The following is a 21,008-nucleotide window of genomic DNA, read 5'->3' on the forward strand; positions in this document are numbered from 1 at the left end:
ACAAAGTTTGGGGACATCCCTTGTGGTCCAGTGGTTAGGTCTCCATGCTTCTACTGGAGGGGGAATGGTTTTGATCCCTGGTCAGGGGGCTAGGTTTCCCCAAGCTGCATGGTTTGGTCAAAATAAAAAAGTTTGGGTTCCATATACTGGCTTAGAAAAGTGTTGGAGACAGTCACCAGTGCCTGTGTGCTAAGTTTCTTCAGTTGTGTCTGACTCTTTGCAACCCTATGGACCATAATCTGTCAGGCTCCTCTATCCAGTAGATTCTCCAGGCAAGAATACTGGAGTGGGTTTTCATTTCCTGCTCCAGGGGATCTTCCCGATCCAGGAATCGAATCCAAGTCTCCTGCCTCTCCTACGTGGGTTGCTTCAACTAGCTCCACCTGGGAAGCCCATAGGCACCCAGAATAAAGCTAAATATTGACACCATCGATGTCCAGGGTCAGCAAACTACTATCACTGTCCAGCCCACTGCCTGATTTGTAAATAAAGTTTTATTGACACACAGCCACACTCATTTATTGACGTATCACCTGTGACTGCTTTGGGGTTACAAGGAATGGCAGCATCAGATAGTTGTAATAAAGACACTATGGTCCATTGTCGGACAGTATTTTACTCTCTGGTCCTTCACAGGAAAAACTTTGCTGACTTCTGGCCAATTTGGATAAACAGCAAAGCCAGACCAAAGTGAGGTGAAGACGAGTGAGGGACTGAACAACGGCAATAGACCTACCGGGAACGGTTGTTTTAAGACGCGGATCAGACGACCACCAAGATGTGTTTGTTGTGGGAACAGCCATGTAATGGGTGCTCCAAAGAGTGGCTGTGCGGGTGTGGGGAGAGGTGTGGGAAGATGGGTTGGATGCCTTCTCCCTGTCCAGCTCAGGAGGCCCCAAGGGCATGGACCACTTCTTCCCCCACCCCGACCCCAAGGTGTCCCCAGAGCCTAGACGTGCCTAGCACACAGTATGGGTTCAATAAAGTTTCTTCCTCTCGGGAGACTAGGAATCAGTGAGGCATTGTGGTGGGAAAGGGCAGGCCGGCAGAGTGGAACTTAGCATCTAGATAATTTACATTTCATCTCTCTCCCAAAAACCTTTCCGTGAACTTTGGCCTGGAATCCATGCACTGCTTGGGAGATCTAATGATAAAATTCAGGGTGTCCAATGTACCAATGAGGGGGGAAACCCTCATATCTTTATTCTCACTGACTCTAACTGATATTTATCATTTCCTCAATTATGAATGAAGTTTTTGTGGCTTTGTCTCAAGTAGAGAACCACAGACATTTTCATATCAGGTCACATTGCCTCAGGCGGCTTAAAATACGGTTGACCCTTGTTACTATTGCAAAATCACTGGAGGGATGAGGTCTTGTTAATGTGGTGATACACACAGAGGTGGAACCCTAAGTTCTGTTTGTTTGCTTGGGTATAGCTCTATTTCAGGAGTCTTTTTGAAGTTCTTGTCTTGCAAGTGTTTGAAAGCAATTTTTTATTGTGGTGAAATATAGTAAACATGAAACTTACCTTTTAGCCTTTTTTCTTTTCCCTTTGGTTTTTTGTTTTGGCAGCGCCATGTGACATGTGGGATCTTAGTTCCTAGACCAGGGATCAAAGCCACACCCCCTCCAGACTCTTAGCCGCTGGACCACCAGGGAAGTACCACCATTTAACCATTTTTAAGTGCAAAGCTCAGTAACATTAAGTACTTTCACTTTGTTGTGAAACCATCCCCACCATCCATCTCCTGGACTTTCTCATCTTCCCAAACTGAAACTCTGTCCCCACGAAACACCGACTCCCCCTCTCCCTGCTGGTGGCACCTACCACCTCCTTTCTGTTTCTATGAATCTGACCCCCCAGGGCCCTGAGTAGAATCACACAATATTCGTCCTTCCCTCTCTAGTTGATCTCACTGAGCACAATATCTTTAAGGTTCATTCACATCATTGTAGCCTGTGTCAGAATTTCCTTCCTTTTTAAGGTTGAATAATACCTCATTGTGTGGGTAGACTCCATTTTGTTTATCCATTCATTCAAGGATGAATCACTAAGCTGTATTTTTTTAAAGCATTTTAATAAGTATATTTCATATACATGTCTGAGTCCCTTTGCTGTCCACCTGATAACATTGTTAATCGACTATACTCCATATAAAATAGAAAGTTAAAAAAATATATATTTAAACATAATGGACTTTGTTGTAACCTCCTGTGTTGGGTTTAATGAATCTAACAAATGGTACTTTTAAAATCGAAGTGGTGTTGCTCAGTCACTAAGTTGTGTGACTGTTTGAGACCACATGGATTGAGGCACACCCGGCTTCCCTGTCCTTCACTATCTCCTGGAGTTTGCTCAAACTCATGTCCATTGAGTTGGTGATGCTAACTAACCATCTCATCCTCTGCCGCCCCCTTCTCCTCCTGCCCTCAGTCTTTGCCAGCATCAGGGTCTTTCCTAATGAGTTGACTCTTTGCCTCAGGTGGCCAAAGTATTGGAGCTTCAGCTTTAGCATCAGTCCTTCCAATGCGTATTCAGAGCTGATTTCCTTTAGGATTGACTGGTTTGATCTCCTTGCTGTCCAAGGGACTCAAATAGAAGTATAGTTGATTGACAATGTTGTGTTAGCTTCAGGTGTCTTGAAAAACATACATATATTTTTCAGATTCTCTTCCATTATAGGTTATTACAGGATATTTAATGTAATTCCCCATGCTCTACAGTAGAACCATATTAGCTGGTTGGGAAGATCCCCTCGAGGAGGGCAAGGCAACCCACTCCAGTATTTCTGCCTGGAGCATCCCATGGACAGAAGAGCCTGGTGGGCTAGAGTTGGCAGGTTGCAGTCCACAGGGTCGCACAATCGGATACAACTGAAGTGACTCAGCGCTCATGAAGCTCTTAATCCTAAATTCCTGATTAACCTCACCCACACCCCTTTTCCTTTGGGTAACCAGAAGTTTGTTTTTTATAACATGGTATTTTGATAAGAGATTCCAGGCGACAAAGGGGCCCAATAGAAGGTATTATTTATGGCTTTTGTAGGCACCTTCCTCCATTAAAAAAAAAATTACATTTTATAACTGTGTTGGTTTAAAGACACATGTAATCTAAGCTAGATTATATTCATTTTTTTTTCTTTCTGATTTTAAAAGAAATTAAAACATTTTCATGGGTCCCTCTGAGCACGATGGGCTCTCAACACTGTGGTTTAACTGTGCCAGAGAGATATGTAAGCCCTGGGTCTAGGACCTTCCAAAAGGTTAGAACCCCTGTGAATTTAATTTTATGTGTATTTTTTATTACTTGTTTTGTTTGTTTGTGTTTGGTTACAGGCGTTAGTTAGTTCTGCTCCCGGTGAATTTTAAAACGTCACGTTTGCGGCTTCAAGATAATGCCCTCTTGCACATTCCCTGGCGGTCCTCTGATTCCGACTCTGCCCTTTCATTGACGAGGGCCCAGGTTCAAGCCCTGCTGAGGGTACCAAGATCCCGCTGGGTGGCTGTCTGACCCTCTTCCAACCACAAAAGCGTCCCCAAACCCCTCCAGGGTGGCCATGATTCCCACCCTCACCCCTGCCCCCAATTATCCCATCCTTTTTGTTCATTTCCTGGAAAACATTAATTACCCATTGGGATGCACTAAATTGTGGTTCTTTCTCACTAGACTGTGGGTCCCCACAGACAGGGTTTTGTCCCTGTGGAGCCCCGCGGTGGTCTCCCGCGGCCGGGCCCCCGAAAGGTCCCCAAACACGGTCTACGTGGCAGCCGGGGAGGCAGAGAACATTGCTGGGGCGCCTCAGGGACTTTCCCTGTCCCGCTGGGAAAGCGTGATCTCACTCGGTTCCTCCCTCCTCGCCGGACGCGGAAGGGGCGGGCGGAGGCCGTGCGCCTGGGGCTACAGGCGCGCCCTCTGCGCTGTGCCTTGCGCGGGCATCGCCACCAGGCCGTCCGGCCACCAGCCTCCGCCCCGAGGACGCGAGGCGTGCGGCCGGTCGCTCCCACGACACCAGGTAGGTGAGGAAGGGGCGAGGGCCTGGGGGGATGGGAGACCCCCAAAAGCCTGCAGGGGCAGGGGGCCTGGCACCCCACAACCCTCGCCACGGTCAAGGCCAGCTGCCCTCCTTGGGAGCTTTGGACGTCCTGGCGATGCATGCTCAGGTCTGCCGCCCCAACGCTGCAGCTCCCCTCCCTGGCCCAAGTCCTCCTCCCCCCTACTCTTCCTCAACACACGGAGTCCTCCCCAGCAGGCTCTGTTTCCCTCCCAATACCCCTTTCCTCCTCCTCGTTTCTGATATCTTCTCCAAACGCGGGGCTCTCTCTGCCCCAGCTCGGGTTCCTCCCGCCCCGGGATCGCCACTCACACCGCCCTTTCCTCCAGGGCACCGAATTCCCACTTTTCCTAGCGGCTGCGGGGACCCCTTCCCAGGTGCGGCGCACTTCTTTCAGTGGGTCTCATCCATCAGATGGGTGCCATCCCATCCGGATGGGTGTCCGGGAATGATCAGCTCCTCATTCCCTAGACCTCCCCGCGGGGTACGGGGTTCGTTGGTACTGGCCCAGGATTGGATCCAGGTCTGCTCACTTGTGGCTGCTGGCACCACTCAGGGCCTGGCTGGCCCCAGACCTTCATCTAGGCACCTGCACTCCTTCCCTCTCCTTGTGGCTGAGCAGGGGTTTGGGGGAGGGGCGCCCCCAGTGACCTGGGCAGGCTGAGGTGTGAGTTCTAGAGTTTGGGGGAAGATTGGTGGAAGCCCCAGGCTCCAGAGCCTGCCCGGGCTTCTGTGTCCTCCTCCGAATTAGGGCCATTCTTTCATCCTTCAACAAACATTTATGGAGCACCTGCTGTGTGCCAGTAGACAGGGTTCAGTACTTTGGGCACACAATAGGGGCCAAATAGTGTCCTCATGGAACCACAGTGGGCAGAAACCGTGACCCGTGTGTGTGCTAAGTGCAGGGGGCAGGTATCTGATCCCTTCTTTAGTGGACAGGCTTGATAATTCCTCAGATCCAGGCGTGGGAAGGGGACTGCACATAGTAGGTGCTCAGTGAATAAAGGGGGCTTTATTCTGATGGCTCAGATGGTAAAGCAATGCAGGAGATGCAGGTTCGATCCCTGGATCCGGAAATTCCCCTGGAGAAGGGAATGGCAACCCACTTCAGTATTCTTGCCTGGAGAATCCCATGGACAGAGGAGTCTGGTGGGCTACCATCCATGGGGTCGCAAAGAGTCCGATAGGGCTTAGCAACTAACACCCGCAATGAATCAAGGCAAGGACCCTGTAGCCAGGCTGTCTGGTTTAAATTCCTGCCTCTTTACTTTCTACCTGTGTGATCCTGGGCAAGTCACTGAGCCTCTCTGTGCCTCCCTTTATCCCTGGTAAACAGGCGTTTTTTTTAAAGTAGTCTTAACTCACAGGGTTGGCTTTTGCTTTGCAGAATGTGCGGTGTATAGCAGGTGCTGAAGAAACACTTATTGAATAAATGCCCCTTGAGTCTTTTACACATTTTTCAGAGATAGTCTGGTTATGGTTTAACTTCCATATCTCTTTGGAACTTAAAAAAATTTTTTTCTTTCTTTAAAAAAATATCTATTTATTTGACTGTACCAGGTCTTAGTTGAGGCAGCTAGGATCTTGGGTCTTGGTTGCAGCATGCAGGATCTTTAGTTGCAGCAAGCAAAAATCTTAGTTGTAGCATGTGGAATCTAGTTCCCTGACTAGGGATCGAATGGCTCCCTGCATTGGGGGTGCATAGTCCTAACCACTGGACCACCAAAGAGTGCTTTATTATATTGTTACTCTAAACCCTCACACATGACAAGGGCCCCTTTCCTGCTGGTTTTACACACAAGGAAACTGAGGCTGAAAAACAGGCTCCTACAAGCTGGCAGGTGGTAGAGCCAGGTTCCCCACTCTTGTGGCTGCTCCCCTGCCGCCCAGGCGCCCACTGTCAGGTATGAAGTGGACTTTGCCCTGGAGGCCGTGGAAAGTAGGGCAGAATGAAAGCCAGGTTTCCTGAAGGCTGGGGTGACCGCTGGGCAGGGCATATTGAGTGGATGGGGCACATGCTGGGGGAGATAGTGTCTAGGGAGGGGGCACTGAGTCTGGGCTTAGGCTGGCAGACAGGGAGATGGAGGAGAAAGAGGGTGTGATCTTAGGCAGTTTGCCAGGAGGGCTGCTTCTCAGTCTGGCTGCGCTGTATGCTTTCCCACAAACCCAGCCCTGAGCCTCTACTGCGGAGGCCTCTAGCCCGGGGCCTCAGCTGGGGCGGGAGGCCAGGGTAGGGCAGTCATCACGCACTTGAAGGCTCATGGAGCAATCAGGATGTGCCAGGCATTGGTCTATACCATCTCTACGTGGATTAACTCATTAGACCTATGACAGCCCTCGTCGGAAGGGCTTATCTTTGTACCCAATCCACAGAGGAGGAGACTGAGGCACTGACGTTTATACGGCCAGCCCAAGGTCATAACCTGGAGGCAGTACAGCTGAGATCTGAACCCCAAGGGCACGCTGTCTCTGACTGCTCTCTGTTGCCCTGGAGGTGACTCATTTCAGATGGGTGATCTGTAGAAGGGGATAGCCTTTGCTCCCAGACCAGTGCAGTCGGCAAAGTCTCGCTGACGGTCCAAATCCCGAGAGAAACCAAAACATCTGAGTTTCACACACAATCTCCTCTGTTTAATGTCAGCAGCTATTTCAGATGGACTTCTCACACTGTTGCTGGTGAGGTCGGGAGTTGGTAAGTTTCATTTTTCAAGATTTTTTTTTTTAATGCGGACCATTTAGAAAGTCTATTGAATGTGTTACAACATGGCTTCTGTTTCACATCTTGGTCTTTTGGTCATGAGGTTATGTGAGATCTTAGCTCCCCAGCCGAGGATTGAACCTACACACCCGTCATTGGAAGGCGAAGTCTTAACCACTGGACCACCAGGGAAGTCCCTCCTTTTAACATTTTATAGACGTAGAACCTGAATTCAGAATAGGACACAGATCCTAAGTATTGAACTTGAATTTTCAGAGTGAACACTACATGAAATAGAACTTAATGTCCAGCCCCTCTCGTGTCCCAATCTTCACACTCTATCAGCTGTTGTCCTTTATCAGTTAAAAATTGGAGAGTGCATGTCAACACGTGTCTGATTTTTTTTATCTTTTTTAAAATTAATTTTTATTGGAGTATAGTTGATTTACAATGTTGTGTTAGTTCCGGGTGTACCAGAAAGTGAGTCAATTCTACATATACATATAGCCACTCTTTTTTTTTTTTTTTAAGCTTCTGTCCCTGTATATGTCATTACAAAGTACTGAGTAGAGTCCCCTGTGATTTTTTTATTTTTAAGTTACTACACACACAGCTGTTTCTAGGAGCCACTGAGAGGTGGAAAGACAGTTGATCCAAGGGTCAAAACTGCAAGTAATTTGGATATTCCCATAAGTTTTGGCTGACTTGTGGGCCCATCTGAAAGTAAGATTGTTGTCCTTTTTGATCCCATTTTGCTGATGATGGTAACTCACATCAGAGGTAGGAGAAAGTATACACTTTGCCTTTTTCGTACTGCTCACTCGCGCCTGCATCATAGCAAGTTGTCTGTCTTCCGCTCTCCTCCAGGACACTCTGGCCGTGAGATCATTGCATGGGCTATTTTAATGATAACTAGATAAATCTGTTTCTCAGGCCATGTAACCAGGTCCATGGAAGCTAGACTCTCTGGTGATACACTTTGGAGACCACAGGGTTAGTGGGTTTAGATTCAGGCAGCCTGGGTTCCCGTCCACCTGTGCTCCTTACATACCTTTTCTCATATGAATTCTTCCCCCCCGCCTAATATTTATTACTTATTTATCTGGCTGTACTGGGTCTTAGGACATTAGTTCCCTCACCAGGTATCAAACCCGGGCCCCCTGCCTTGGGAGCACAGAGTCTTGACTGCTAGGCCACCAGGGAAGTCCCATTCTTGTACTAATTCTTCAAGGTCTGGTATGTATTTTTTCAGAGCTCGACTCAAACTCTCTTTTTATGTATATGTATATAGTTTAAGTGAAATCTTAGCCTACTGAAACAAAGTTGGGTTTAACGGGGTAAAATTTTTTCTTTTTTTCACACTGCCCAACTTTTCCATTTTCAGTTTAGTTCAGTTGCTCAGTCGTGTCCGATTCTTTGCGACGCCATGAACCACAGCACGCCAGGCCTCCCTGTCCATCACCAACCCCCGGAGTCCACCCAAACCCATGTCCATCGAGTTGGTGATGCCATCCAACCATCTCATCCTCTGTCGTCCCCTTCTCCTCCTGCCCTCAATCTTTCCCAGCATCAGGGTCTTTTCCAATGAGTTAGCTCTTTGCATCAGGTGGCCAAAGTATTGGAGTTTTAGCTTCAACATCAGTCCTTCCAATGAACACCCAGGACTGATCTCCTTTGGATGGACTGGTTGGATCTCCTTGCAGTCCAAGGGACTCTCAAGAGTCTTCTCCAACACCACAGTTCAAAAGTATCAATTCTTCAGTGCTCAGCGTTCTTTATAGTCCAACTCTCACATCCACACATGACCACTGGAAAAACCATATCCTTGACTAGATGGACCTTTGTTGGCAAAGTAAAGTCTCTGCTTTTTAATATGCTGTCTAGGTTGGTCATAACTTTCCTTCCAAGGAGTAACCATCTTTTAATTTCATGGCTGCAATCACCATCTACAGTGATTTTGGAGCCCAAAAAAATAGAGTGAGCCATCGTTTCCACTGTTTCCCCATCTATCTGCCATGAAGTGATGGGACCAGATGCCATGATCTTAGTTTTCTGAATGTTGAGCTTTAAGCCAACTTTTTCACTCTCCTCTTTCACTTTCATCAAGAGGCTCTTTAGTTCCTCTTCACTTTCTGCCATAAGGGTGGTGTCATCTGCGTATCTGAGGTTATTGATATTTCTCCCAGCAATCTTGATTCCAGCTTGTGCTTCTTCCAGCCCCAGCATTTCTCATGATGTACTCTGCATATAAGTTAAATAAGCAGGGTGACAATATACAGCCTTGACGTACTCCTTTTCCTATTTGGAACCAGTCTGTTGTTCCATGTCCAGTTCTAACTGCTGCTTCCTGACCTGCATACAGATTTCTCAAGAGGCAGGTCAGGTGGTCTGGTATTCCCATCTCTTTCAGAATTTTCCACAGTTTATTGTGATCCACACAGTCAAAGGCTTTGGCATAGTCAATAAAGCAGAAATAGATGTTTTTCTGGAACTCTCTTGCTTTTTCGATGATCCAGCGGATGTTGGCAATTTGATCTCTGGTTCCCTTGCCTTTTCTAAAACCAGCTTCACGTATTGCTGAAGCCTGGCTTAGAGAATTTTGAGCATTACCTTACTAGTGTGTGAGATGAGTGTAATTGTGTGGTAGTTTGAGCGTTCTTTGGCATTGCCTTTCTTTGGGATTGGAATGAAAACTGACCTTTTCCAGTCCTATAGCCACTGCTGAGTTTTCCAAATTTGCTGGCATATTGAGTGCAGCACTTTCACAGCGTCATCTTTCAGGATTTGAAATAGCTCAACTGGAATTCCATCACCTCCACTAGCTTTGTTCATAGTGGTGCTTTCTAAGGCCCACTCGACTTCACATTCCAGGATGTCTGGCTCTAGGTGAGTGATCACACCATTGTGATTATCTGGGTTGTGAAGATCTTTTTTGTACAGTTCTTCTGTGTATTCTTGCCACCTCTTCTTAACATCTTCTGCTTCTGTTAGGTTCCTACCATTTCTGTCCTTTATTGAGCTCATCTTTGCATGAAATGTTCCCTTGGTATCTCTAATTTTCTTGAAGAGATCTCTAGTTTCCCATTCTATTGTTTCCCTCTATTTCTTTGCACTGATCGCTGAGGAAAGCTTTCTTATCTCTCCTTGCTATTCTTTGGAACTCTGCATTCAAATAGGTATATCTTTTCTTTTCTTCTTTGCTTTTCACTTCCCTTCTTTTCACAGCTATTTGTAAGGCCTCCTCAGACAGCCATTTTGCTTTTTTGCATTTCTTTTTCTTGGGGATGGTCTTGATCCCTGTCTCCTGTACAATGTCACGAATCTCTGTCCATAGTTCATCAGGCACTGTCTATCAGATCTAGTCCCTAAAATCTATTTCTCACTTCCACTGTATAGTCAGTCATAAGGGATTTGATTTAGGTCATACCTGAATGGTCTAGTGGTTTTCTCCACTTTCTTCAATTTCAGTCTGAATTTGGCAATAAGGAGTTCATGATCTGAGCCACAGTCAGCTCCCGGTGTTGTTTTTGCTGACTGTATAGAGCTTCTCCATCTTTGGCTGCAGAGAATATAATCAATCTGATTTCGGTGTTGACCATCTGGTGATGTCCATGTGTAGACTCTTCTGTTATGTTGTTGGAAGAGGGTGTTTGCTATGACCAGTGCATTCTCTTGGCAGAACTCTATTAGCCTTTGCCCTGCTTCATTCTGTACTCCAAGGCCAAATTTGCCTGTTAAAATTGAATAAAATGTAATATTTACTTTCTCCTCGGCAACTTTTAGCCACATTTCCAGTGCTCAGTAGCCACACAGAGCTGGGACTGCCATAACAAAGTCCCTCAGGTGTGGGGCTTAAATACCAGAAATTTATACTCTCATGGTCTGGGAGCTGGAAGTCCAAGATGACGGTGTAGGCCGGGCTGGTTCCCTCTGAGGCCTCTCTCCTTGGCTTGCAAATGGCTGTCTTCTCTCTCTGTGTCCTCGAGAGATCCTCTGTCTGGGGTGTCTGTGTCCTAGTCCCATTTTATAAGGACACCAGTCTTATCGGATTGGGCTTCCCAAGTGGCTCAGTGGTAAAGTATCTACCTGCAAGGCAAGAGATGTAGGAGACCTAGGTTTGATTCCTGGGTGGGAAGACCCTCTGGAGAAGGAAACAGCAACCCGCTCCAGTGTTCTTGCTTGGAGAATCCCATGGACAGAGGAGCCTGGCAGGCTACAGTCCGTGGGATTGCAAAGAGTAGGACACGACTGAGCGACATTCCTGGGATTCTCCAGGCAAGAACACTGGAGTGGGCTGCCATTTCCTTCTCCAATGCATGAAAGTGAAAAGTGAAAGTGAAGTCGCTCAGTCGTGTCCAAGTCTTAGCGACCCCATGGACTGCAGCCCACCAGGCCCCTCCATCCATGGGATTCTCCAGGCAAGAGTACCCAATTCAACTAATGACAGCCAGTTGGGATTCCCTGGTGGTCCAGTGGTTGAGACTGTGTTTCCAGTGCCGGGAGCAAGGATTCAATGCTTGGCCAGGGAGCTAAGATTCTGAATGCTGCATGGCAAGGCCAAAACAAACAAAAACAACCAGTTATGCTCCATAATAATTATATGGACTAGTGTTGTTTCAGTCATATTCAGCTCTTTTCAATCCTATGGACTGTAGCCCAGCAGGCTCCTCTGTCCATAGGATTCTCCAGGCAAGAATACTGGAGTGGGTTGTCATTTCCTTCTCCAGGGGATCTTTCTGACCCAGGGAATGAACCCGCGTCTCTTATGCCTCCTGCACTGACAGGCAGGTTCTTTATCACTAGCACCACCTGGGAAGCCCATGTGGGCTCCAGTGACAGGCATTTTGGTTCTCGGATTAGAAACACCAGTGTCATAGCACTGTTCTGCCCATCCCTAGCTGTGCAATCGAAGTTTGCCCCTCTGTGGCATGGAAAAAGAAAAATCTTATACCTCTTTTGTAGCCCAGGTGTTGGCAGGCTTTTCCTGGAAAGGACGAGAGTATCTCTTGTCGTCTGTAGGGGCTACATGGTCCCTGCGGCAGCTACTCAGCGGAAAGCAGCCCTGGGCCCCAGGTCAATGAGTGAGCATGCCTGTGTTCCAGGACAGCTCCACTAAAACAGCCTGTGGCCTGGGCTTTGTGACCCCTGTCCTAGGCGGCTGTACAGTGTCACTGGGGCAGGCTTGACCAAAAATCTGATGGAGAAGAGGGAGTGAGCTGTGGGGATACACAGTGTTCTAGGCAGAAGAGCAGCCCGTGCAAAGGCCCTGAGATAGGACCGTGTCCGGCAAGTTTGAAGGACCACAGGAAGGACAGTGTGGCAGTTAAGAAACATAATATACTAGGGTGGGACTTCCCTGGCGGTCCAGTGGTTACGACTCTGTGCTTCCACTGTAGGGGGTACAGGTTTGATCCCTGGTTGGGGAAACTAAGATCCCACATGTGGTGCAAATAAATACACTTGTTTGTAGATTATGTATATATGTGGCTTCCGAGGTGGCTCAGTGGTAAAGAATCTGTCTGCCAATGCAGAAGGCCCAGGTTTGATCCCTGGATTGGGAAGATCCCCTGAAGAAGGAAATGGCAACTCACTCCAGTATTCTTGCCTGGAGAATCCCATGGACAGAGGAGCCTGGTGGGCTACAGTCCGTGGGGTCACAAAGGTTTGGACACAACTGAGCATGCATTTTTTTATATACATATACCTACTTTGTTGCCATATATTACCATATATTTGCTCTTGACAGAAGTAAAAACATTTATGAAAAGAAAAAAGGAACTCTTCACAGTAATATATGGCTCATATTGGGCCTTTATGGAAAAATAATTCAGAAACCAAGGAAGCACATAAGCAATACTCGTTCTCCTTTTTATAGTTACGACTCTACTTTAAAAATATATATTTCTTTATATATTATTTATTTGGTCGTGCTGGGTCTTAGTTGCAGCACGTGGGATCTAGTTCCCTGACCAGGGATTGAACCTGGGCCCCTGTATTGAGAGCGTGGAGTCTTAGCCAAGGGACTGCCAGGGAAATCCCTTTACTCTTGACAAATGAAGCATGGAAATGTTGACCTTCAGTCTAATGGACAGAAGTGGTTTTGTTGCTTTGCTTTTGTCATATATTATATATAATAATAGTACTTTATATACAATTTATAAATTGGACTGGATTGTCAGCTCCGAGGGGGAAGAGCATTCCTTTTTTATCCTTCTTTCTGTCCTGATATGATCAGTAGTGTCCAATACATGGCAAATGCTGGAAAATTACCTCTTGAATGAATAAATGAATGTTATGTATCTACAGTTTCCTCCTCTTCACAGACTTCCTTTATTACTTGCAATAAATATGTTTAGAGTTTTTACTTTGTGGATGGCACAATGGCTTGCCGTTTTTTGTTTTTTTTTTTTTAAGCTCACCAGGTCTCTCAAAAATATCTGAATCAATTGCTAACTTGGCACAACTGAACAGATTCCTGAAAATCTGCATTTCTGGCTTGTCTTGAAATGTTAGCAAATGTGGTCCTGCTGAGCCCATTTGTCTTCTTGGAAATACGCATGAGGCAAGGCCACCACATTTAGACAGGTTGAGGTGGTTCTAGGTTTTCGAGTTAAAGCCCAAGTGTCCTCTCCCCGACACCCCCAGATCCACAAGACCCTGCGTCCCCTGCCCGTCCCCTCCCTGCCCTCCCCTCCTCCCTCTCTCCTCTTTGCTCACTCTGCTCCAGCTACACAGGCCTCCTCGATGCTCCTTCAACACACCAGACACAGTCCAGCCCCAGGGCCTTTGCACAGGCTATTCCCTCTGCCTGAATCTCTCTTCCCTCAGATGTTCGATGGGTGACTTTCTCCTCATGTTTGTGTCTCTTCTCATCAAGACCTTCCTAAACCGTGTTGTTTAAAACTGTGCACGGGACTTCCCTTGTGCTCCAGTCGCTAAGACTCTGCGTTCCCAGTGCAGGGGTCCCAGGTCAGGGAAGTAGTCCCACACACCACAGCTAAGACCTGGTGCAGCCAAATAAATAAATATTAAAAACAAAACTGCACACACCCACCCCTTGATTCTTGGGGTCCATGAGCCTCCTCCCCTCCTTGTTTCTCTGTGGCATTTGTACAGTATAAATGTGAAACGCCGTGAATTTCACTCATGTCTCTGTTGACCACTTGTCCCCCCCCACTAGGAAGTCAGCGCCACTTTTGGGGGTCTCTGTTATTTCTCCATCCCCATAAGCATTTCAACATGTCAGGCCGCTTCAGTTTTCAGACCCAACCAGAAGGCTGCTCACCTCCTGGTGGGTTTCCCCCAGCACCGCCCATCCTCTGCGCCTTCTTGGCCACTTCTCCTCTGCCCACTCTGCTCAGTCACGTCTCCCTCAACCCTCCACCCTCTGGCTCTCTCTGCTCTGTGCCTGGCTTTCCTGGAATCATTGACCTTTGTCCTGGGCCCTATGACATTTGCTAAAAATGAATTTGCAAAAAAAAAAAAAAAATGCTGAGTCATTTATACAGTGACGTGTGTGATTTGTCAATCGAGGGGGTTGATGGATGAATCAGCTCTTGATCCAGACCGGGGATCCTCCACGTCAGGGCTTAGCAGCATCTAGGGCCAGGTCACTCTCTTGGGGACAGGGGGGGTCATCCTTGGTGCTGTGGAATATTGAGCTGCGTCCCTGGCACCCACCCACTCAATGCCAGGGGCCTCCTTCGATGCAGTTGTGACAACCAGAACTGTCCCCAGATGTTGCCAAGTGTCCCCTGTGGGGATAGAGTTGTCCATGGTGGACATGCACTGGTTTTGGCTCTTGGTGAGGGGGACTCATCGTGGGCACCAGGGTGGAACAGGAAGTAGGCATAGTGGAGGGGCAAAGAAAGTGTTCTTAGCCCCCTGGACTGGGAGTGAGGCTGTGCATTTTTACAGGTCTGAATGTGATATACCTGGAGCACCTGGGGACTTAAATTTGGGGGTTTGGGACACTTTCCATGGTGTCTTGTTCTCTGCCCATGGGAGAAACCTTCTCTCTGTACATGACTTTCTTTTTTTTCGCCACACCATGTGACTTACGGGATCTTAGTTCCCTGGGCTGCTGTGCTGTGCTGTGCTAAGTTGCTTCCATTGTGTCTGACTCTTTGTGACCCCCGTGGACTGTAGCCTGCCAGGCTCCTCTATCCATGGGATTCTCCAGGCAAGAATACTGGAGTGGGTTGCCATGCCTTTCTCCTGGAGATCTTCCCAACCCAGGGATCAAACCCAGGTCTCCTGCATTGCAGGTGGATTCTTTACCAGCTGAGCCACCGGGGAAGCCCAAGAATACTGAAGTGAATAGCCTATCCCTTCTCCAGCAGATATTCCCAAACCAGGAATTGAACTGGGGTCTCCTGCATTGCAGGCAGATTCTTTACCAACTGAGCTATCAGGAAAGCTGGTGGTTGGGAGGCAGACAGAAAATGTAAAAGGTTTAACACACAGGAAAAGGTCACCCAGTGGCCAGTTCTGTTGTGGGGGGACATGGAGAAGACAGACTGGGATAGAGAACCAGGGTGGTCACGGAGGGCTCCCTGAGGTGGTGTCATTGTACTTGGGGGCTGAGGATGAGATTTGGGTCACCCAGGCAAAGGTCTCAGTGCTCCAAGCAGAGGGAAAGGTGTGTGAAAAGAGCCTGTGGTGGGAACCAACTTGGCATTTTTCAAGAAATGGAGAGATGAGGAAAGAGCCTCCAAAGGCTTGGCAGCAGTGTTAGTCATAGACCTGACCCTTGGTCATGATTATCTTTATAGTAATAATAAAACATGTATCAGTTAGCTATTGCTACATAACAAATTACCCCAGAACTTCATGGCTTCCAAACACAGACATTTATTATCTCACACAGTTTCTGAATATTAGGAATCTGGGGGTCAGATGAGCTGGATGGTTCTGTCTCTAGGTCTCTGATAAACTTGGCAGTCAGGCTGTCTTCCTGGCTGCATCATCTGAAGACTCAACTGGGGCTGGATTCTGAGACTGGCACCCCCATGTGGCTGCTGGTGGTGGTGGTTTAGTCACAAGTGGCTTTTCTCTCCGTACCGCTGTTTGGTGGTGGTGGTGGTTTAGTGGCTGGTGGTGAGAAGCCTCTGTTCCTCCCCAGGTGGGCCCTTTATATCAGGGTTTGCCCCTGACAGAGTGACAGAGAGAATGACTAAGAAGGAAGCCGGTGTCTTTTATGTATTTTTTAAAATTTTTATTTATTTTGGCTGTACCAATATGGCATGTGCGATCTTAGTTCCCCAACTAGGGATTGAACTCACACCCTCTGCAATGGAAACGCAGAATCTTAACCACCGGACTGCCAGGGAAATCCCAAGCCAGTGTCTTTCATAACCTAATGTCACAAGTAACACCTCATCACTTCTGCCATATTCTATCAAACTCACAGAACTCTAGGGCCACATTGGAAGGACCACCCTGGACTGTGAATACCAGGATGTGGGGTCACCGGTGTCACCTAGGAGACTACTTCCTGAGTGACAGGTATTGAGTGCCTGCTGACTTCCATTCATGGGACAGAATTTTCCATATGTTAACGCTACTCAGCTCCTTGAAACACTCCCTAAGTGGGCTTATTAGCATCCTAATAGGCAGTGTAGTCTTGTGGTTAAGCACATTAGTCCCAGCCTCTGGAACCAGACAAGTGAGTGAAGTGAAAGTGAAGTTGCTCAGCCGTGTCCCACTCTTTGGGACACGTGGACTGTAGCCCACCAGGCTCTTCCGTCCATGGGATTCTCCAGGCAAGAATACTGGAGTGGGTTGCCATTTCCTTCTCCAGGGGATCTTCCCGACCCAGGGATTGAACCCAGGTGTCCCTCATTGCAGGCAGACACTTTAATCTCTGAGCCACCAGGGAAGCCAAGCAGGGAAGCTGGAACCAGATAGCTGGGGTTCAGATCCCAGCTCTGGGATTTCTCTGGCTGTCCAATGGTTAAGACTCCGTGCTTCCACTCTAGGGGGTGCAGGTTCCATCCCTGTCTGGGGAACTAAAATCCCCTATGCCATGTGGCAAAATATCAAACAAACAACTAAACAAACAAACCGCAGATCTCTCACTGGCTGTGACTTGGGGCAAATGCCTTCACTTCTCTGGCTTACCTTTTTCCTCTGTGAATAGAAAAAATATTAGTTGCTCAGTCATGTCGGACCCTTTTCGACTTCATGGAATGTAGCCCGCCAGGCTCCTCTGTCTGTGGGATTCTCCAGGCAAAGATACTGGAGTGGGTAGCCATTTCCTTCTCCAGAGGATCTTCCTGGGAATGCCTACCCACTCCAGTATTCTTGCTTGCAGACTTTCCAATTGTGGCACTTGGGCTTCCGAGCCTGGGCTCAGTAGCTCTGCTGCACGTGGAGTCTTAGTTCCCCGATCAGGGATCGAACCCACATCCCCTGCATTGCAGGGCAGATTCTGAACCACTCGACCACCAGGGCAGTCCGGGTCTGCTGGGTTTTGGTGGCATTGGGGGGGTGACGTCTGGACTGCCTCTCAGAGCCCCCTTTCTGGTGATAAGCATGTCTTTCTGCTTCACAGGTCAGCTCTACAGCCCCCAGGAGTCCTGGTACCCGTGAGCAGGGTGGAGACACCGGGCCTGCAGCGCGGCGGGGCAGGGTGCGGAACATGACTTCATCATCCAGCGCTTCTCCCGCAGCCGCTGGAGGCCACGCCCACCTGAGCCCATGGCCTGCACCGGCCCTTCGCTCTCTGGAGCCTTTGACATTCTAGGCGCGGCGGGTCAGGACAAGCTCTTGTATCTTAAGCACAAACTGAAGACCCTGAGGCCCGGCTGCCGAGGGGCGTACCTCCTGCACGCCATGGTGCTCCTGAAGCTGGGCCAGGAGACCGAGGCCAGGATCTCCCTGGAGGCGCTGAAGGCGGATTCGGTGGCCCAACTGGTGGCCCGCAAGTGGGCTGGGGTGGACAGTACCGAGGCTCCAGAGGAGCCCCCAGACGTGTCCTGGGCCGTTGCCAGGGTGTACCACCTTCTCGCCGAGGAGAAGCTGTGTCCTGCGACTATGCGGGAGGAGGCCTACCGGGCAGCCCTCCGCGCTTTCAGCTCTAGGGACGACCTCCAGCTGGGGGAGCTCCAGGAAGAGGCCCGGGACCGGTGCGGGTGGGACGTCCTTGGGGATCTGGGAGGAGTCCAAACACTGCATTCCGATCTGGGCTGCCTCCCGCCGTCCTCGGCCTCACTTTCCCGGACGCGCAGCGACCCGCAGCCCATAGAGCATCTTTCGGGCTGGAGCAGAGCGTGTTCCCTAAGGTCCACTGGCAGCCTGGCCTCCCTGGGCAGCAACTTGGAAATCAGTCAGTCGCCCACCATGGCCCTCCTGAGCGTGCACCACAGCCCCCACGGGCCCAGCAAGCTGTGTGACCATCCCCAGGCCAGAGTGGTGCCCGAGCCTGCCCCTTTGGGTTGCCAGGAACCCGAGGAGATGAGCTGGCCCCCATCGGTGGAGGCTGCTGGCTCCCCGGTGCGGCCTAGCAGCCCAGGCCCCGGGCTTCCCGAGGTGACCACCGATGCCTGCCCCGCCAGCCCGCACAACCCACCGGAAGTTCCGGAAATCAGCGCCCACTATCCGGTGGAGTGTACGGATGTGCCAGCAGCCCCGAAATCTCTCCCCTCGCCTTCCAAAAACGCCTGCCTAGTCACAGATCAGACGCCAGTCCAACTTTCAGAGGAAGACACCGCTTACCTGTCGGCTCAGCCACGCCCACCAACTCCTTCTGTGCCCCAAACATCCCCATCTTTTCCTTCCCCATCAACGTCTCCCTTTCCTTCCCCATCGACCCCTCCTACGGCTCACCCGACCCCTCCTACGGCTCACCCGACCCCTCCTACGGCTCACCCGACCCCTGCTACGGCTCACTCGACCTCTCCTAAGGCTCACCCGACCGTCTGGAACCCAGAGCCCCCTACTCCGGAGCTGGAGTCCGAGCAGAAATTCTATAACTTTGTGGTGCTCCACGCCAGTGCAGACGAGCACATCGCATTGCGCGTGCGCGAGAGGCTGGAGGCGCTGGGCGTGCGCGATGGGGCCACGTTCTGCGAGGATTTCCAGGTGCCCGGGCGTGGCGAGCTGCACTGCCTGCAGGACGCTCTGGACCACTCGGCATTCATCATCCTGCTGCTCACCGCCAACTTCGACTGCCGCCTGAGCCAGCATCAGACGAACCAGTCTCTGATGAGCAGCCTCACGCGCCAGGGATGGCAGGACTGCGTGATTCCCTTCCTGCCCCTGGAGAGTTCCCTGGCCCAGCTCAGCCCCAGCACGTCTAGCCTGCTTACCGGCCTGGTGTTGCTGGACGAGCACTCCAAGATCTTCGCCAGGAAGGTGACCAACACCTTCAAGCCCCAGATGCTGCGGGCCCGCAAGGCCAAGTGGAGGAAGGAACAGGATGCCCGGGCACTTCGGGAACAGAGCCAACAGCTGGAAAGTGAACGGCAGCACGCAGCGGCGTGGGGCGCGGCGTGGTCGGCTTATGTCCATAGCTACCTGGCCTACCAGACGCAGGTGGAGAAGCTCCAGGTTGCTTTGGCGAACTACATGCCATTTGGAACTCAGCTGCCCTTTGGGGGACAGGGGTCCCTGGGAACCCCACCATCACCCTTTCCCACCCTGCCGGGTCATCAGCCACCGCCCCTACCTCCTTGGCTGGGGGGCACACCCCCGCCGACCTTCCCGCAACCCCCGCCGACCTTCCCGCAACCCCCGCCAACCTTCCCGCAACCCCCACTGACCTTCCCGCAACCCCCGCCGACCTTTCCGCAACCCCCACCGGCCTTCCAGCAAGCCCCACCGGCCTTCCCACAGCCCCCGGACTTCTCACAAGCACCACCTGCGCGTCCTCGGAGCCCTGGGCTCCAGCCCCTCATCATACACCATGCGCAGATGGTACAGCTGGGGGTCAACAACCACATGTGGAATCAGAGAGGGACCCAGGCACCCGAGGACCAGACGAGGGAAACGGAATGACCAAGTGACTGGATCCGATGGCCTCGGCTTTAACCACTCCCCTTCATCTCTAGGGGGCGGTGGAGCACGGGGTTGTTTGCTACTTTTAGGACACTGCAGGGGAGAACTTCCATCTCAGGAAATAGGGCAAAATGGGCCCCATGACTTTCTGGCCCTGGAGGTGGCCAGAACTGGATATGAGTTTATAAATTCTCTCTCTTGCCCTCTCTCTAGATGGTAGTGATGGGGAATGAGCTGGGGGTATGGGTATGGTGTTTCAATTGTAATAAATATTTATTGAATGCTTTGATAGCACCATTGTACTCAGGAAGGCCTGCTCCTTGCCATTTGTCAAGATAAAAACGTGGCTAGTGGGACTTCCCTGGTGGCCCAGTGGTTAAGACTCTCCGCTTCCAATGCAGGGGGCACGGGTTCCATACCTTGTCAGCGAACTGAGATCCCACATGCCATGCTGTGTGGCCAAAAGCAAAACAAAAAAACAGGTGGCTATTATTGCCATAAAAGGAACAGGAGCTGAAATTTTGGTTTCACTTCATTGGTCAGGATGTAGTCCCCTGGACTACCCCCAGGTGCAAGGGAAGCTGGGAAATATAATCTTCTCACAGGCCATGTGCTTTGCCAAAAGTGTTGGTTCTAATTCTAGAGAAGGTGGAGAGAAAACACATTGAGAGTACATATAGCTGTTTCTGTTGCAGCCCTTTTTTGGGGAAGAAGGGTTCTGCATTGATGCTCTTACCTTGAAGGCTGGACTCAGATCACACTGTGTATTCTTATACAAGTGCCTTCACCTCTCTTGAGCCTCTGCTTTCTCACCTGTGAAATGGGTTTACGAGGCCATCGTTCCAAGGTCATCAGCGGATTGTGGGCAATTGCACTGAAATACCAGGGACAGTGTAAGTGCTTGTTAACTTCGTGTCTGGTATGAAGGGGATTAATCTTTTTAAGGGTCTCTTATTCTCTTTTGAGGAGAAGGCAATGGCACCCCACTCTTACTCTTGCCTGGAAAATCCCATGGATGGAAGAGCCTGGTGGGCTGCACTCCATGGGGTCGCTGAGGGTCAGACACAACTGAGCAACTTCACTTTCACTTTTCACTTTCATGCATTGGAGAAGGAAATGGCACCCCACTCCAGTGTTCTTGCCTGGAGAATCCCAGGGACGGGGGAGCCTGGTGGGCTGCCATCTATGGGGTCGCACAGAGTCGGACACGACTGAAGCGACTTAGCAGCAGCAGCAGCATTCTCTTCTGAGAATA

General features: G+C 49.9%; 1 protein-coding gene across 3 annotated transcripts; it reads left to right on the forward strand.

Moving 5' to 3' along the window:
- Window positions 1-3,898: 3,898 nt before the first annotated feature.
- Window positions 3,899-20,047, forward strand: TICAM1 (TIR domain containing adaptor molecule 1). 3 transcript variants are annotated; one of them, XM_042250119.2, is made up of 3 exons: window positions 3,899-4,017; window positions 6,698-6,748; window positions 17,310-20,047. In XM_042250119.2, exon 3 carries the CDS (start codon window positions 17,456-17,458, stop codon window positions 19,751-19,753), a length of 2,298 nt encoding a protein of 765 aa, XP_042106053.1. In that variant the 5' UTR covers window positions 3,899-4,017; window positions 6,698-6,748; window positions 17,310-17,455; the 3' UTR covers window positions 19,754-20,047. The 3 variants fall into 3 exon arrangements, with proteins under 3 accessions (XP_042106053.1, XP_042106054.1, XP_004023546.3); XM_042250120.2 differs by having other exon boundaries at window positions 6,701-6,748; XM_004023497.6 differs by lacking the exon at window positions 6,698-6,748.
- Window positions 20,048-21,008: the final 961 nt, after the last annotated feature.

Source organism: Ovis aries, chromosome 5, assembly GCF_016772045.2.
Source record: "Ovis aries strain OAR_USU_Benz2616 breed Rambouillet chromosome 5, ARS-UI_Ramb_v3.0, whole genome shotgun sequence".
In the NCBI taxonomy this organism is placed as follows: Eukaryota; Metazoa; Chordata; class Mammalia; order Artiodactyla; family Bovidae; genus Ovis; species Ovis aries.

Excerpts from the sequence above, each read along its gene's own strand:
- TICAM1 (XM_042250119.2), top strand. The coding sequence starts at position 17,456 with ATGGCCTGCACCGGCCCTTCGCTCTCTGGAGCCTTTGACATTCTAGGC.